The 17,594-nt window shown below is 45.6% G+C and overlaps 1 protein-coding gene across 1 annotated transcript in view; it reads right to left on the minus strand.

The window, feature by feature from the left end:
- FOXM1 (forkhead box M1) overlaps window positions 1-17,594 on the minus strand; it is a 94,312-nt gene that overhangs the window by 11,239 nt on the left and 65,479 nt on the right. The window contains exons 5-6 of the mRNA XM_063134411.1: window positions 11,103-11,181; window positions 2,173-2,342 (exon numbers count right to left, since the gene is read on the minus strand). Of these exons, the coding sequence (XP_062990481.1) occupies window positions 2,173-2,342; window positions 11,103-11,181 (249 nt within the window). The remainder of the gene's footprint in view (window positions 1-2,172; window positions 2,343-11,102; window positions 11,182-17,594) is intronic.

Consider the following 17,594-nt stretch of genomic DNA (forward strand, 5'->3'; position numbering starts at 1 on the left):
ACAGGGATAACCTAGCTTCAGTTGTCTATGCACTGGTAACCTCCAAGTAATATTACTGCAATGCACTCTACGTGGGGCTGCCTTTGAATATGGTTTGGAAGCTGCAGCTTGTGCAAAATGCAGCAGCCAGAGTGAAAACAGGGACCAGAGGGTTTGAGCATATAAGACTGACTTTGGCCTCCTTGCATTGGCTGCCTGTATGTTTCCAAGCTTGATTCAAGGTGCTGGTTTTAACCTATAAAGCCTTACATGGCTTGGGACCACAATACTTGATGGAACGCCTCTCTCGGAATGCCTACCCATACACTGCGCTCAACATCCAAGTTCTTCCTCCGGGTGCCTACTCCGAGGGAAGCTTTTTTGGTGCTGTTAGCATTCCTCAGTAGCCTCAGCTCATTCTCAGCTTTAGCCTTCCTGGTTTCTTCTGTTGTCTTCAATCTTTTTTCCTTGTTGGAATTGTGCCTTTAAAAATTTTTTATTAAAAATTCCCACCCATCTTAGACTCCTTTTCTCTTTAGGGTCACTTGCCATGGGACCTTACTTATCATTGGCTACACTCAGCTTTTGCTTCCTTTAAAATCAAGAACTCAAGTATGATGTGGTCACTTTCCCAAAGAGCAACCATAACTGCCACTTTATCCACTATGTTATCCCTATTGGAATCAAGTCAAGGATAGACAATCCTCTAGTTCCTTCCTCCTCTTTCTGTAGGAGAAAGTTATCAGCCACACATGTCAGGAATTTCTTGGAAGACCCACATTTAGCAGAATTTGTCGCTCAACAGATATTAGGGAAATTGAAGTCCCCCATTACTACTACATCACACTTCCTTGGAACACTGGCAATTTGCTCTTCAAAAATTTCATCCTCATCTTCTCCTTGACTGGGTGATCAATAGTAGACTCTGATTATCATGTTCCTTTTATTCCTTGCCCCATTTATTTTAATCCAGATGCTTTTGATGGGGCTCCCAGTCTCATCCGCCTGTATTTCTGTGCAGGGATAGGTATTTTTAACATATAGATCAACTTCCCTTCCCTTTCTATTTCTTCTTTTCTTTTTGAACAAGTTATATTCTTCAATTGCTATATTCCAGACATGGGAGTCAGCACCAATACCATGAACTAGGCACAAAAACTGATGGGCGACCAGTGCAGTTAATGCAGTATTGGAGTAATATGTTGGAAATGGCCCAGTCTCAGTAAGCAGCCTTGTTGCTCTCTTCTGCACTAACTGAAGTTTCCAGACCATCATCAGAGACAGACTCACATATAATGCATTGCAATAATACAGACTGGGGGATAATTGTAGCCAGGCTGTCTGTCTAGGTAGGGTTATAGTTGGTATATCAGCTGAAGCTGATAAAAAGCGCTTCATGCCACTTGAGCCTCAAGTGACATAACTGTATCTAGAAGTACCCCTAGACTATGAACTTGCTCCTTGTGAGGGAGTGCAACCTCATTCTGAGCAGGTTGGACACCACTTAACCATACAGTTGAATCACCTACTTACACAGATTGCAAACAAGCTAGTTTTGACCCTTTTGGTGCTCTGTAGACATTATGATCCCACTTTTTCATTTTCCTGAATTTGGAGATAGCAGGCGCTGCATGTGGCTCTCAGGCTGCCCACCCCTGTATTAACAGCATCTCCAGCTTGTCTGGATTGAATTTCAATTTATTGATCTTCAATCAACCCTTTACTGCTTCCGAGAACCAGTCCAGGATAGCCACTGCCTCACCTGTATTTGATGAAAAGGAGAGGTAGAGCTGAATATCACCTGCACATTGCTGACACTTCATTCCATCAGACACCCTCCCCAGAAAGATACCATGGTTGATGGTATCAAAAGCTACTGAGAGGTTTAGGAGAACCAACAGGGATGTACTCCCTCTGTCTTTCTCCTAACAAAGGGCATCCCACTCCAGCCCCAAACCAGTCCTAAAACCTGATAGAAATAGGGCCAGATAAGTACAACTACAAATGTACCGGAGGGTGGGGGCAAGGGGGACTCTGGAAGTCCAGTGACAAGCCTGGACAACCTGGACTGCAGATTTCTTCTCAGGCAAGATGATGGAGCTTGGCACTAATTATTTGAGGCATTCAGGACCAAATCTTAATAGGGACAAGAGTAACCCTGACTATATTTACACTTCTGCTATGAGGACTGACCTTTGGAGCAATGCGCACCCGCTTGCTGCTCTGCATGTTCTCAGAGGCACTCTTAGCTATAGGCAGTGGCACCTTTGAAGAAGACTGAAGAATGAGAGACTGACTAACTGGGAACTGGATCGGAACCAAGTAGGAATTAACACGTGGAAGCAAGGGCTTCATTTTCCAGCCTAGAAAGGAAAAACAGTTATCAGCTCAGTAGCCAGAAATTGTGAGCGTCCTTAGTTCTAATGAATATAGCATAATAGCAAGTTGGTCCTTTGAACCCTTCTCACACCTAATTTGGACATTGGGATTAGTGAATGTGAGTAAATACAACAATGCACATCCAAAGTACTGAAGAAGATTTTTTATTTATTATATATTTATTAACAGTGCAATTCTATTCATGTCTACTCAGAAGAAAACCCCACTAAGCTCAATGGAGTTTACTCCTGGATAAATGGGTATAGGATTGACACTTGAATGACTTCAGCATAGTGAAAAATGCAGGTTGCTTACCTGTAACCGTAGTTCTTCGAGTGGTCATCTGTGCATTCACACTTAATGGGGCTCTGGGCCTGCACGGAGCCTCGATCGGAATTTTAATAGCTGAGAACTTTTTGGGTGGGAACTCCACCCCCACCATCATGCGTATATAGCTGTGTTCCCGCCCAATCCCTCAGTTCCTCGAGACCAAGTCGGTCCCAGACCTTGGGATAACCCATACCTCAGTACCGATAGGTTAAGTGACACCGAAGTGGGGACGGTGGGGGGTATTGTGAATGCACAGATGACCACTCGAAGAACTACGGTTACAGGTAAGCAACCTGCATTTCTTCTTCATGGTCTCTGTGCATCACACTTAATGGGGTGATTAGCGAGCTGACTTACCGGAGGTGGGTAAGGTGTCTCATTGTAGTATGGATGCCAGCACAGCTTTTCCAAACCGGGAGGCGGATCTGGCGTGTACATCCAATAGTGCCTGATGAAGGTGGATTGTGATGTCCAGGTAGCCGCTTTACATAAGTCCGAGAGGGGAATTCCTCTGGCGAAAGCTGTGGAGGTAGCCACTGCTCTAGTAGAATGGGCTTTTACCTGGACAGGTAAATCCTTGTGTGCGGCACAGTATGCCAGCAGGATTGTTTGTTGAATCCAGGTTGCGATTCTTTGATTGGATACGGGGGCTCCTTTGTTAGGTTCCCCATAGCAGACAAAAAGTTTTTGAGTAGATTTAAAGGGCTGAGTTCGGGCCTTGTAGAATGCGAGTGCCCTTCGTACATCTAGTGAGTGGAGTTGTCTTTCCAGGTTGGACATCGGATTGGGAAAGAAGATTGGTAGAGATATTGGCTCGTTAACGTGGAAATCGGATGTGACCTTCAGGAGGAAGGAGATGTCCGGACGGAGAGAGACTGACTCTTTGTGGAAGACCAGGTAAGGATGGTCTACTTGAAGGGCTGAGAGTTTGCTGACTCTTCTAGCCGATGTGATGACTATAAGGAACGTTACCTTCCACGAGAGGAGTTGAAGGTTGCATGTTGCCATGGGTTCGAAGGGTTTAGTCATAAGTGCCTTCAAAACCAAGGGAAGGTCCCAAGTAGTTGCTTGGGGTCTGAGAGGTGGTGCGAGGTTATTTAGGCCTCTGAGGAATGATCTGGCTAGTGGGTGACAGAATGTAGTATGTCCATCAGTGGGCAGGTGTGAGCTTGATATGGCTGCTAGGTAAACCTTGATCGATGTTGGCTTTAGTCCTTTGTTGAAAAGAGTCACTAAAAATTGAAGGACATCGGTTATAGGGCCGTTGTACGGATCCAATCCGTTGTCGGTTGCGAACCGTAGGAAGGATGCCCACTTGGAAGAGTAAGAACGTTGAGTGGATGGCCTTTTGGACGTATCGAGTATTTTTTGGACTTGGTTAGGAATCTGCGGTGGTGTTATGGCTAGCATATCCTCCAAGCCGTGAGCTTTAAAGTCTGCAGGTCTGGGTGGTGTATTCTGCCTGCGCTGTGTGAGATTAAGTCGTCTTGTAGGGGAAGGTGGAGGTATTGCCCTTGAGTGAGTCGAAGTAGTGTGTGGAACCACGTCTGCTGTGGCCACCACGGTGTTATGAGGATTGCATTCGTTCGTTCCGTGGAGATTTTGGTGACTATTCATGACAGCAGTGGGAATGGTGGGAACAGGTAAAAATGGCTCCCTGACCAGTGAATGGCAAACGCGTCTCCAAGTGATGGCTGGCATCTGCCTCTGGAGCAGAAGGCCTGGCAGACAGCGTTCCATGGGGACGCAAAAAGATCCACCATGGGCTGTCCCCATTTGTGGAAGATGGTCTGTAGGATGAGAGGCATGAGTTCCCATTCGTGGGATGTCTTGGTTGAGTGGCTCAGTATGCCCGCTAACATGTTGGAGGCACCTGCAATGTGTACAGCTGTGAGGCTAATGTTTCTGGGGATCATCCCGGTAAATATCTGAATAGTAAGGTTGAAGAGGTGGGGAGAGTGGGTGCCTCCCTGTTTGTTTACGTGCCACAAGACAGCTGTGTTGTCTGTAAGGATTTGGATGCGGTGCCCTGAGATGTCTGTCTTGAATGCGATCATCGCTTTCCATACCGCCAGAAGTTCCAACATATTGATATAATGGAGTCTCTCAGCTGTAGACCACAGTCCTTGGGCTTGTAGGATCAGCAATCCTTTGAGAGATGCATCTGTTGTTATGGTTTTGGAGTGTGGGGATGGCTGGAATGATGCCTTGAGTGAGGTTGTGGATGTCCATCCACCAAAGGAGGGATAGTGCTGTTTCGGGTGGTATGATCAGTCAAATTTGATGGCCATTGGATTCAAAATTGAAAACTTCTGCCAGCCAACGTTGTATAGGTCTCATTTCGAGTCTGGCCCATTCCACAACTGCTACTGTTGTCGCCATGTGACCCAGTAGTTTCTGGACAGTGTGGGCTATGGTGCTCCTCCTGTTGAATAAGGAAGTGGCCATGGTAACGATTTGAAGGCTCTGTCTTGGGGCAGTTAGGCTCCTGCCGGTGTATGCATCCAGTTTTGCTCTGATGAATTGGATGGTTTGGGACGGCTGTAAGTTGGATTTCTCGGTATTGATGCACAGACCTAGTGTATCGAGGAGGTGAAGGGTTTGGAGTATGGCCGAGTTTAGTGCTTTCTTGTCAAGTGCGACGATGAGCCAGTCGTCCAAGTAAGGGTATACTTTGAGACCGTTGGTACGAAGAAAGGCGCACACCGGAGCCATGCATTTCGTGAACACCCTGGGGTCTGATGAGAGTCCAAAGGGGAGTACACAAAATTGAAAAACCTTGGCACCTACTGCAAAATGGAGATACTTGCGGTAGGTCGGGTGGATTTGTATGTGGAAATATGCGTCCTGCAGATCCACCGATGTGAACCAAGTGCCCTGTCGGAGGAGTGGGAGTATTGTTCCAAGGGTGTTCATTCTGAACTTTCTGGAGATGATAAAGTTGTTTAGGGGGCAAAGGTCCAGGATCGGACGGAGTCCTCCATCTTGTTTGGGGACTGTAAAATAGCAGGAAAAGAACCCGTTTGTGGTTGGGTTGGTGGTGATTCGCTCTATAGCCCCTTTCCGGAGGAGAGTCACGGTCTCTGCTAGGAGTACGTGGCTTGGATTCGTGGTCTTCACAAATCCTAGTGGGGGAAGGGAGAGGAATTCGATTCAGTACCCATTTGCTATGTCGAGAACCCATGAATCTGTTGTGGTGGCAGCTCAGGCATGTTGGAATTGGGAGAGCCTGCTGCCAAATATGATTGGCACTGTGAGGTGACTGTCAAAGGCGGCGTTTTGGAGGTGGTTCGGCACGGCTGCGTGGTGGGCGTGATTTTGTTGGTTGGTATTGCTTCTTTTGTTGTTGTGGCTGGTACTGTGGTAAGCGGTCAGAATACTGCCTATTGTAGTATGGGTTCTGTGGTTGAAACCATCTGCGGGGCGTGGATGGTGATTGAGGGTGTTGTTGGCCGAGACCCATTTTCTTTGCCGTGGAGTGGGCTTTATGTACAGAGTCCATTTGGTTGTCAGTCTTGGCATTGAAGAGGCCTTCTCCATCAAAGGGGAGGTCCTCTATCCTGGTCCTAGCCTCTGGAGTTAGTCCAGATGAGCGTAGTCATGCATGGTGTCTGAGGTTTATGGCGCCTACCATTGATTTGGCATGACAATCGGTTTGGTGCTGCGCTGTGTTAATCTGGTGGCGTGCCAGTTTTGTGGCTTCCGCTTGGAACACTCTGGCCAGTTCTCTCTGGTCGTCCGGGAGGTAGTCGCAAAGCGAACTCATTTTATCCCAGAGAAAAAGTTGGTATCTGGACATCATTGCCTCATAGTTAGATACCTTGAGACCGAGTGATGCTGTAGAGTAGAGTTTTCTTCCCAGCGCATCTAACCTGCGTCCTTCCTGATCAACAGGTGAATTGTGCTGTTTATGGGTTTTTCCTTGCGCTGACTCAACAATTATAGTGTTGGGGCATGAGTGTGATAAAAGGAAAGATACATCTTTCTCTTGCACCCGATACACAGACTCGAGACATGTTGATGTAGGAGCCATTGTGGAAGGCGAGTTCCATGTCTGGTGAATAGTTTGTAGTAAAGCTAGTAAGAATGGAACAGAGACCGGTAAGGATGATTCTGTATAGACCGCATCGTATACTGGATCCTTTATTTGTTCAGTTTGTTGATGAGCATTGATACCAAGGCTCTGGGCCGTCCTGAGGACTTGGTCAGAGAAGACTCCTAGTTCTTCTGAAGGAGATGCCCTGCCCTTGCGCCTAACACTGTCCTCTGGCGAGGGTAATGATGGAGGGGGTGACGACGCTGAAGAGGAGTCTGACTTGTAGTCCTCTGGAGCAGCGGGTGAGATGTGCTGGGTGGTTCGAATTGGAGCCGGTTGTGAGTCCGGTGGTGGAGGTGGGAGCAGGTGGACTCGGAACGGTGATCCTGTTGAGGAATCCTGTGGGAAATCCCTCACGGTGGTACCAGAGGCGGCGGTGTTGGTTGGCGAGGTTGTGGGCGCGGAGACACGGATCCGTAGTAAGGGTCTCGGTGTTGAGAGCTTGGTTGTTCTGCGTGGTCCCTCCAATAGTCGGGGTAGTAATGAGTAGGTGGATGGTAGTATTCGTAGAAACGGTTCCAATCCCTATGCAGCAACCTAGAGCGAGGGCGGTAGTGATCATACTCGGAATGCGAGAGTGATTGTCCCCTTCTATCCCTATAGCGGGGACTGGGGGGTGAACAGCTCGGAGGGCTGGTATGTTTATTTATTTATTTATTTATCATACTTATACCCCGCTCCTCAGCCAAAAAAGGCTCTCGGAGCGGCTTACACTTAGCAAAAAAGACAGTCCCTGCCCTCAGGCTTACAATCTAATAAAGACATGACACACAAGGAAAAGGAGTCAAGAAGGGAGGGAGGGAGGGAGGAGAGAGAGAGAGAGAGAGAGAGAGAGAGAGAGAGAGAGAGTCCAGCAGGAGCAGGCCCCGATGTTACTTCTGCCTGCTCCTGTCCCCTCGGTCTTTCTTCTTCCCCACAGGGCCAAGATGGCAGTTTGCCCTGGGGGGGGGGGGGGAAGAGTCCAGCAGGAGCAGGCCATGATGTTTCTTCTGCCTGCTCCTGTCCCCTTGTTCTTTCTTCTTCCCCACAGGGACAAGATGACAGTTTGCCCTGTGGGGGTGGGGGAAGAGTCCAACAGGAGCAGGCCATGATGTTTCTTCTGCCTGCTCCTGTCCCATTGTTCTTTCTTCTTCCCCACAGGGACAAGATGACAGTTTGCCCTGTGGGGGTGGGGGAAGAGTCCAACGGGAGCAGGCCATGATGTTTCTTCTGCCTGCTCCTGTCCCGTTGTTCTTTCTTCTTCCCCACAGGGCCAAGATGGCAGTTTGCCCTGGGGGGGGGAAGAGTCCAGCAGGAGCAGGCCCCGATGTTACTTCTGCCTGCTCTGTCCCCTCGGTCCTTCTTCTTCCCCACAGGGCCAAGATGGCAGTTTGCCCTGTGGGGGGGGGGGAAAGAGTCCAGCAGGAGCAGGCCCCGATGTTACTTCTGCCTGCTCTGTCCCCTCGGTCCTTCTTCTTCCCCACAGGGCCAAGATGGCAGTTTGCCCTGTGGGGGGGGGGAAGAGTCCAGCAGGAGCAGGCCCCGATGTTACTTCTGCCTGCTCTGTCCCCTCGGTCCTTCTTCTTCCCCACAGGGCCAAGATGGCAGTTTGCCCGGGGGGGGGGGAAGAGTCCAGCAGGAGCAGGCCCTGATGTTTCTTCTGCCTGCTCCTGTCCCGTTGTTCTTTCTTCTATGTTGGCTATGAGTTGGTGACAGAGAGTGATGGTGCTGAGGCAATACGGTATCGACGGCTTGGTTCGGAGGAACTGATAGGTTCCAATCCCTATGCGGAGATGGGTCTCGGGATCGACCGATAGAAGTGGGAGGTTGCAATGGAGGTGAAAACTCCCTGACTTCTCCCTCTGACGCCATTGATATTGGTTCGATGACCAATGGCGGTAGAGGGGACCACACCAGTACTCGAATGGGGGAGTTGAGTAGTGGGGGAGGTGGTGGCGTCTTCACCAAAGGAGTAAGATGCTTTGTCTTATCCTTCTTCTTTGGGTGAGATTCACCTGCTTTAGCGTTTTTGGTGAGCTTTTTGGCTGCTGCCTGTGCTGTGGAACCTCCTGAAGTTGGAAGATTTGCCGGAGGGTTCAATGAGGTGGAAGCGACGGGTTCGTTGACGGACGCCATTTTAGTTGTTCGGGCGGGGTCGACCGCTTGGAGCGCCTTTTGCCAAAGAAGTGCCTTTAATCTATCGGCTCTGTTTTTCCGAGCCTGTCTGGAAAAAGACATACAATGTCTACAAGACTCTATGACGTGGGTTTCTCCCAGGCACAGGAGGCAAAGAGTGTGTCAGTCAGATGGTGGAAGTTTACTTCCACATTGGACGCATTTTGTAAATGGGGCCTTCAAGGCCATGTGCCTGGAGGACGCACACGGATAACAACAATTTTCTTCTTCTTTTTTTTTAGGAAGTGAACGTGAAGAAGAAGAAGAGAAAGGCGACGAAAAATGGTGAAGCAATTGGTAAGCAATTGGTAAGTAGTAACTCTAATCCTGATGAGGCAATGCCAACGGCGGTCGAAGAGGAACTGAGGGATTGGACGGGAACACAGCTATATACGCATGACGGTGGGGGCGGAGTTCCCGCCCAAAAAGTTCTCAGCTATTAAAATTCCGATTGAGGCTCCGCGCAGGCGCAGAGCCCCATTAAGTGTGATGCACAGAGACCATGAAGAAGAACCATATTTCCCCATTCAATGCCCAGACAGCTTTGGCTATGGGGCAGTGTAGAAATATAATAAATGAATGAAAGAATGTTACAGTAATGATAAGGAAAAAAATTGGTTTTTTATTCATATCTCATGAGGACAAAAAAAGAGAACAAGTTGGAGAAAAGTGTATATATAAAATATTAAAGGTTGGTGATACTTTACCAGAATTAACACTGGGGTTATTACAGACCAAAAAAAGGGGGCAGTTGCACAATAGTTGTGCGCTTTGGATTTGGCCAAATCCCGCACCAAATCAGGCTGATTTGGACAGATTCAAAAGATGCTGAAATCAAAACAGAGCTCCTCTGAAGTGGACCTATAGCAGTCAATGTGAAGCACAAAGGTTTGAATTCGATAGAGCCATGGAAAGTTCCTCCACACACAGATAACCATCACGCCAGCCAACACAGGAAACCAGATCCAGCGTGTCTACTGCTGACATCAACTGAGATAGACCCATGATTGACATGAAATCCTGAGCTACTCCCAACAGTGCAACCTCAGCATGTATGTCGAAGTCCCCCTTCAGCACTACCTCAGCTCACCCAGGAAGGAAGACTATTGGGTAGCAGGGTGGGCAGTAGACCAGCGCAATCTCTATTCTGTCCTGAAAACCCACTTACAGGTACACATGCACACACAGAGCTCCCGTACACTAGTTTTGTTCAATCAGGTCTTTGGCATACTCTTCCAGGATGGCTGTTTTCCCATTCACCAACCTGACATTCAGTAGCAGTACCTTCAACTCAGACACGCTACTGGCAGCAGTGCCATGCAGGCTTTATGAACAAAGAGACAGTCCAGGGCAACCAACACCCTCTTGCATTCCCTTCCCTTATAATGACCTCGCTGCCTCTCCCTTGCCATATCTTGCTCTACCCTCTCTAGCAGCTCTTTCCCGCTTCCACCTCTCCACCACTTTCAGAATATCTCTCTCCCAGTTATGGCTGGGAGGCAGGCCACCAACTATGCAACTCAAGGAGTTTGTATACAGACCTTTGATATCAAGCCAGGAAAACTTCAGAGCATCTGAACTTCAAGAGGCAGCTGCACAACCATCTGTCAGGGATGCTTTAGGGTGGATTCCTGCATTGAGCAGGGGGTTGGACTCGATGGCCTTATAGGCCCCTTCCAACTCTACTATTCTATGATTCTATGATCGCCAGCCCTATCGGAAATGTCAGTCCTTACCCATTTAATGGGATTTGTAACATCCCTACAGAAGCTGGTGTAGGAGATCGGAAAGGAATAAATGATGCTGCCTTTTGCTGGGGTAGTCTAGCCATTTCTACGCTGGCAGCGCTCTTCAGACTCCCAGATAGGGGTCTTATCTGCTGCCTGGATTCCATCAAATGGAGATGCAGACATTGAAACTGGGCCCTTCTGAATACAAATACACATGTTCTCACGGACACTCGCAGGTAGTGCGGACTGTTTGAAGCTCTCCTATGGGAATGCTGTCTCACCCAGTTTTCCCCTGGACAGAGAATTTTGTTTGAGTCTTAATTGAGCTCACGTGTAGATAATTACCCATTACCCATTACATCCATTGCTTCTTTTAGGGAGGAGAGTTCTGGCCTTTTCTCTGGGTTTCACAGAGATGCAGAATACACACTCACGTGCTGTCTGTGGCTCACTTTTGCTGCCACAAGAGCCTCCCATATCCTTCTGCAGATCCAGACTGTGCCGTTTTTGCTGCTACATTCATTTTGGGTTGAGAGACAAGAAAAGAAATGTTAGAGGATAATCCACCCCTGTCCAATGGCCTTCTGTTGATCCAGTGTGTAGTGCTAAACTAAAATAGGGAATGTAGCTGACACAGTAATTATAAAACCATTGGGTGTTATGTGTCACATCCTGCTGCATGCGAGCACTGTGCTGAGTGCCACCCAAAAGCCCATTAGATCTGGTGGTGGTTTGACAGAAGTCATTCCGCAGCTGTGAGCTCTTGTGCAGGGGTGTGTGTGTGTGGGGGGGGAGATATCGGGATTTGGTACCTCTCACTGCCTAAGAAGAAATATAGATGATTAATTATACAGTGTCCTGTTCTGGCCAAATTCCACACGCTTAAGCATACTGGCAGAAAGGGAGAGGAACATGCACAAGCTGTTTGTAGAAGGGACAAATCAGGCTGTTTTTCAACTTGCAGCTCTATTATCAAATGTTTCAGAGAGTTTTCAGCTTCAATCCTGCCAGCAGCTTTGCTGATGTCAGGATGCAGAAGAAAAAAGATACATTAAGAAGATTTTTTTCTAATAGAAATGCTCAAAAAGTGTAATTGCAGGTATTTAAAAAAATATGTATTTAAACCCCACCATTTGACTCATGACTTCATTGGCGATAATGACCATCCCCTAAGGCGATATGATGCACATAATTAAACTTAAGTGCCCATCCATTAATCCAAGTAGGTAGTCAAGCCTGACCAGAATACTGAATATTTGAGGGAGAATAGGAAAAGGAAGGTTGCTTACCTGTTTCTCTTGTTCATACATATGTGTTCTGGCCTGCATGGACCCTCAATTCTGGAAACTTCTAAAGCTGAGGAACCTTTTACTGTGAACCATCCCCCACATCCTACTGCTCCTATCTCAGATGGTTCTTGCCTAATTCCGCAGTTCCTTGAGACCACTGATGTGGCCTCAGGAATGAGGATATAAACTTTTCACACCTTAACACCATCAAAACTGACTTCAACACCAAAGTGGGTTGTGGGTGGGTTGGTTGTGTGAATGCACAGATGGCCACTAGAAGAACTAGTTACAGGTAAGCAACCTGCCTTTCTTCTTCGTGGTCTCTGTGTATAACACTCATGGGCGATTAACAAGCTCACTTACTAATGGTGCGTAGGTGCATGATGATGTTTCACTACAGAGATGACAGCAGTTCTCCCAAGCTCGAACATCCACCCAAAAGCCCAATAGAGCTGGTGGTGGTTTGACAGAAGTCATTCAGCAGCTGTGAACTCTCCTGTGGGGTGGGGGTGGGGGAGTTCTGGATTTGGTATCTCTCACTGTCTAAGAAGAAATATAGAAGATTAAATATACAGTGGTTGATGGCTTTGTCCAAGTTGTAGCCCTACAGAGGTCTGGTAGGGCCCTCCTTCCTAATGCAGGAAGGAGGAAGCCCTCCTTCCTAATGCAGTCGACGTGGCCATCCCTCGAGTTGAATGTGTCCATTTCAAACTTGATAGCTCGAGACCAGCAAGTTCATATGCCAGTTTACAAATTATCCAAAATGTGAATCTTTGGGATGAGCCCTTTCTGGTTTCCACCGTAATAATGAAAGTCATTAAGATCTACAAAACTCTGGATTTGCAGAAAGCCAGGGCTCGCCTCACATCCAACATGAAGAGTCAACTCCAAGGAAGAAGTGGGCAACTAGAAACAAAAAACACGGCAAAATAATATCTTGGTTCAAATGGAAGTCCAAAACCACCTTTGGAAGGAAGGAAGGATAGGGGCACAACACCACCTTGTTCTTATGAAATATCAAATAATGTGAATCAATCCGTAAAGCACACGGCCCTTGCTGTAGTGATTGCAACAAGAAAGACAACTTTAAAAGTTAAGAGGCATAACTCCACCATTGCAAGAGGCTCAAATGGCTTCAGGAATACTGAAAGAATCCACTGAGGGAAGAGCTCTTGAAGCAGAGGCACCAAATTATTTATCCCCTTCAGGAACTGTTTGTGAATGCTGTGAAACCTTGAATTACTCTATTTCTTCGATTCTAAGACACACTTTCCCCCCCATATAAACATCTCTAAAAATGGGGTACGTCTTTGAATCACAGGTGTGTCTTAGGTTTTTTTCCCCTGTTGGTGGTACTGAAATTAGTGTGTGTCTTACAATCACTGACGTCTTACAATTGAAGAAATACGGTAGATGATGCAAAGCTGAAATAGCTGCCCAATAAACTCAGATCGATTATAATTTGAGTCTCTTACAGAATAAGGAATGTAGAAAAAGAAGAATCCTTTTTACCGGTCCTCTGAAAGGATGGAAGTTATAAGGCCTAGCAAAGCTGGTGAATGCCCTCCACTTATTAGCAGGATTTCTTATTGTGGGCTTTCTAGCAGCCATTAATACAGACAATTTCCTGTGGAAAACTGTCCTCCTGGTCTGTCCTCTTATTTTCCGAGCCATCAACTTGAGTGTGGACAAGTTCAGATGCTGGACCTGAATGCCGTCCTTGGAAATAAGATCTGGTACAGATGTGAGATGAAGATACTCTCCCCTGGCAAGTTTGAATAAAGAAGTGAACCATGCTTGTCTTGTCCTCCATGTGCCCTGACCTGCGATTTGCTATTACTTTTGTCAAGAGAGGGAATGGGGGAAACAGATAGAAGAGCTCCCCGACTTAGGATAGGAGAAAGGCATCCCCTAGAGACAATCTGCCTCAACTTGCTTTGGTGTAAAACTGTGCACATGCTGTATTTTGAGGTGAGATGAAGACATCTTTAGACAGTGAGCCCTAGCACTGGAATAACTGATGAAGAATCTTCCATGACAGCTGCCACCTGTGAGTGTTCAGGTAAGTTCAACTTAAAGGTTTCACCAAATTGATAACACTATTACTCAAGGAATGGCTCAAACAAAATTGTCTTGTGTCATGGTAATTAGATAATCCAAATGCATTGTGCCCTGCTTGTTTAAATGCCAGACCACTGAGGTATTGACTTTTATCATAACCCTTTTGTCCCTATGATACCCTCTTACATAAAAGATACCAGGCATTTTTTACAATTTTTGGATTCAATAAAATTATCGGCCAGTCAGTGCCTGTTGGCAACCCTCAATGTGTTTCATTTTATATGAACTTTACCCATGACGAAGCTATGGAGGTTATAGAATCAACCTTGTAACAAAGAACGGATTGGCAACATCCTCCAACTAATTTCATTTGTGCATTGGCTGAGACAGTTCTCAAAAAAACCTTTTTTGTATTCCAGGACCGGTTTTATTGGCAGACTTTGGGTACAGCCATGGGGTGTAAATTTGCCCTGGAGCTTGCAAACCTCTTTATGGATAGCTTCGAATGTACGTATATTTGGAGCCAGTGTATATCAAAAGCTATAGGAGCTATTTAGATGAAATCTTCCTCATTTGGGAATTATTGGAGTTCAAAACATATCTTAATAGTGTGCATGACACGATGAAGTTTGATCTTCAGTTTGACACCTCCAGACTTAATTAATTTCTTAGATGAATTAATTATTAAGGAAGGTACTTCTATTCACACACATATAGAAAGAAGACAGATGCAAATTCATTCCTCAAATACGACAGTTTCTATCCTTCTCATATTAGGCGAAACTTACCTTACTCTCAATTGATTAGATTAAGAAGAAATTGTTCCAATCTGGCAGATTTTGACAAACAAGCCAAAATTCTGATAAAACAATTCCAGATTCGGGGGTATCAAAAAAGAAAACTCAAACAAGTAGTGTTTGAGGTTAAGAAAATGGAATGGAAGGATTTATTCCAGGATAAGGATGAGAGACAACATGACTTGTGCCTATTACCTACAATGGCCATCACCTACAATGGCCATCCAGGCTACCATTCTCAAACATTGGGGTCTGTTAGCGGACATACCTGGCTGTAACCTCAAACCTTTGTTTGTATACAAGTGTGCCAAGAATCTAAAGGACTTCTTGGTACATAGCACTCTCAGGAGAAGTAATGAAGAGAATCAAGGCTGTACCGTATATCAGAAAACCAGGGGAAACTTTCCTTGCCATCATTGCAGTGTCTGTGTTGTTTACAAATCAAACACTTTACCAACCCCCAAACAACAGACGGGAGATGTTTAACTGTGAATCTAAGGGCATTATCTACATGATTCAATGTCCATGCAAACTCTTATATGTGGGCATGACCAGTAGAAAAATAAAAACCAGGATTTCTGAGTATAAGAGTTGCATTAGGAATCAGAGAATACATGCCCCTTTAGTCAAGTACTTTACAGAACTAGATCATTCTGTGGAGGATATTAAATTTTGGGTCCTTGAGAGACAAAATGGTTCTTATCAAGATTTGGAAAACAGATTAAAGAGGAGGGACCACCTCTTCTGGATCTTTACATTACAAACCATGGTGCCCACAGGCTTAAATGACCCTAACTGGTCCTCTATTCTGTGTAATTAAGTGATTGATTCTTGCTGTGTTGAATTTCCATTGGTCTTATTCTTTCTTATTTGTCGTGGTTGTTAGTATGTTTAAGGGCCTCTTTGGATAAAGGCAGGAATTAACTCCTTTTAGGACCTAGCCCCTTTACTTGCTGACACAGGTGCTTGTTCTAAATCTTTGATTCATTAGCACCAGTATGTATGCCTCCTCCAAATTGTTTGGTCTAGATGCCAGCTCTTCGCTTGCATGAGCAGAGGCTGCTTCAAGTACTGCTTATGGGCTTCTTCTAAATATTAGGTAAATATTTTGGGACACTTCCGTGTCCTCTTTTTTTAAAAAAAACCACACACTTAAGGATAAGATGTTTGAGAGTTTTTCACTCTTTCAATCTCTTGCAGGATTTTCTATTTCATATTGAGGGGAGTGACGTCCATTTACTCCTATTTTGAGGAATTTTCAAGTCAGCCCCATGTTTTATAAATAGCCCTGAGTACTGATTAGCCTGGGTAGGTCCAGTTAATATTTGATTATTTTAAATTTTAAATGTAAAGATTAGCACTTCTATGCATTTATCTTGGCTTTTGTAACTGTTTGTTTTATGCATTTTATAGTACACTGGCCATTGAGGAAGACTTTATGTTGAAAAGCGCCTGGCCAAGCCAATCAAGTTTGCTGAGCACTTTTCTTTTTGTAACATTTTAATTGTGTTAATATAAGTGATTCTGTTAATATAAGTGCTCTTTATAATCTGCTTTTATTAGTGTATTAAATTTTGTTTATTGTTTACACCCTTAACTTTTTTGTTATCAATTATATTATCACAGAAGCCATCCCTGCAACAGTATCATTTGGTGATGAGCCCATACCACCACATAAACTGTTGCTGCTATCAGTAGTCTCTGTAAATGCTGTAGTCACTCATTGTTGATAAACTCACTTCATCAATGTGACTAGATTTGCAGCACGAACTTCTGGAAAGTAGGCTTGATCATCCATGGAGTGCATGACTGCCCCAATGAAAGGAATTACTTCTGTGGGGGTAGATTTTGACTTCTCTTCATTGATACAGAGGCACAAGGTCTTTAGAAGATCTCAAACACAGCCTCTTCTCTCGAATGTGTGAAAATGAGTCAGTCATCAAGATAAATATAAGTTCTACCCCGAGCACCTGAAGGTGTCCACAAACTGCTGCCATGGACTTTGTGAGCACCCTTGGAGTGGTAGCCAACCCAAAAGGGAGACCTCGAAACTGGAACATCTCCTTCCCTATCATGAAGCGAAGGTATCTCTGATGGGCCTTGTGAATGGCTATGTGGAAGCCATTCACAAGGTCTATTCACAATAGACCATCACAACAGACCATTTATAAGCCATTCACAATAGACCATCCTTGAGGTTTATTGCTGAGAAACAGAGACCACGTTCAAAAAGATGGATCATTGCTAATGTAACCATCCTGAATGCCCTGGTCTTGATGTATGCATTCAGATCCCTCAAGTCCAAACTAGGGTGGTCTTCCAGCCTTCTTTGGGATTGTAAAGTAACGGGAAAAGAAATAGTCTCTCTCTTGATATGGTATTATCCTCTGAATAGCCCGTTTCTTCAGAAAGGATTCCATTTGTAACTGTAAAACATGTGACAGAGCCCACACCCATATGGTACTGATGGTAGGGAGGACATCGAATTCTATCTTGTAGCGCTCCTGAACAGTGAGAATGGAAGGTAACTGTCTTGGCCTTTGGGGTATCTTTGTTTCGAGACTGAGCCACTGAATAAAGTCACACATGTGCCCCAACCATGACATTAGCTGCACAATCTGATGTCGTGTCGTATTGATCTGCTGTCTTGATAACTTAAGGGCTTCAGCCTGAAAAACCCAAATCAACTCTCGTTGGCCATCTGGAAGGTGCTCACAAAGAGGAGTCGTTTTGTTCCACAGGAACACTTGATAATGGGCCATGGTGGCCTGATAGTTGG

Source organism: Elgaria multicarinata, chromosome 9, assembly GCF_023053635.1.
Source record: "Elgaria multicarinata webbii isolate HBS135686 ecotype San Diego chromosome 9, rElgMul1.1.pri, whole genome shotgun sequence".
Lineage (NCBI taxonomy): Eukaryota > Metazoa > Chordata > Lepidosauria > Squamata > Anguidae > Elgaria > Elgaria multicarinata.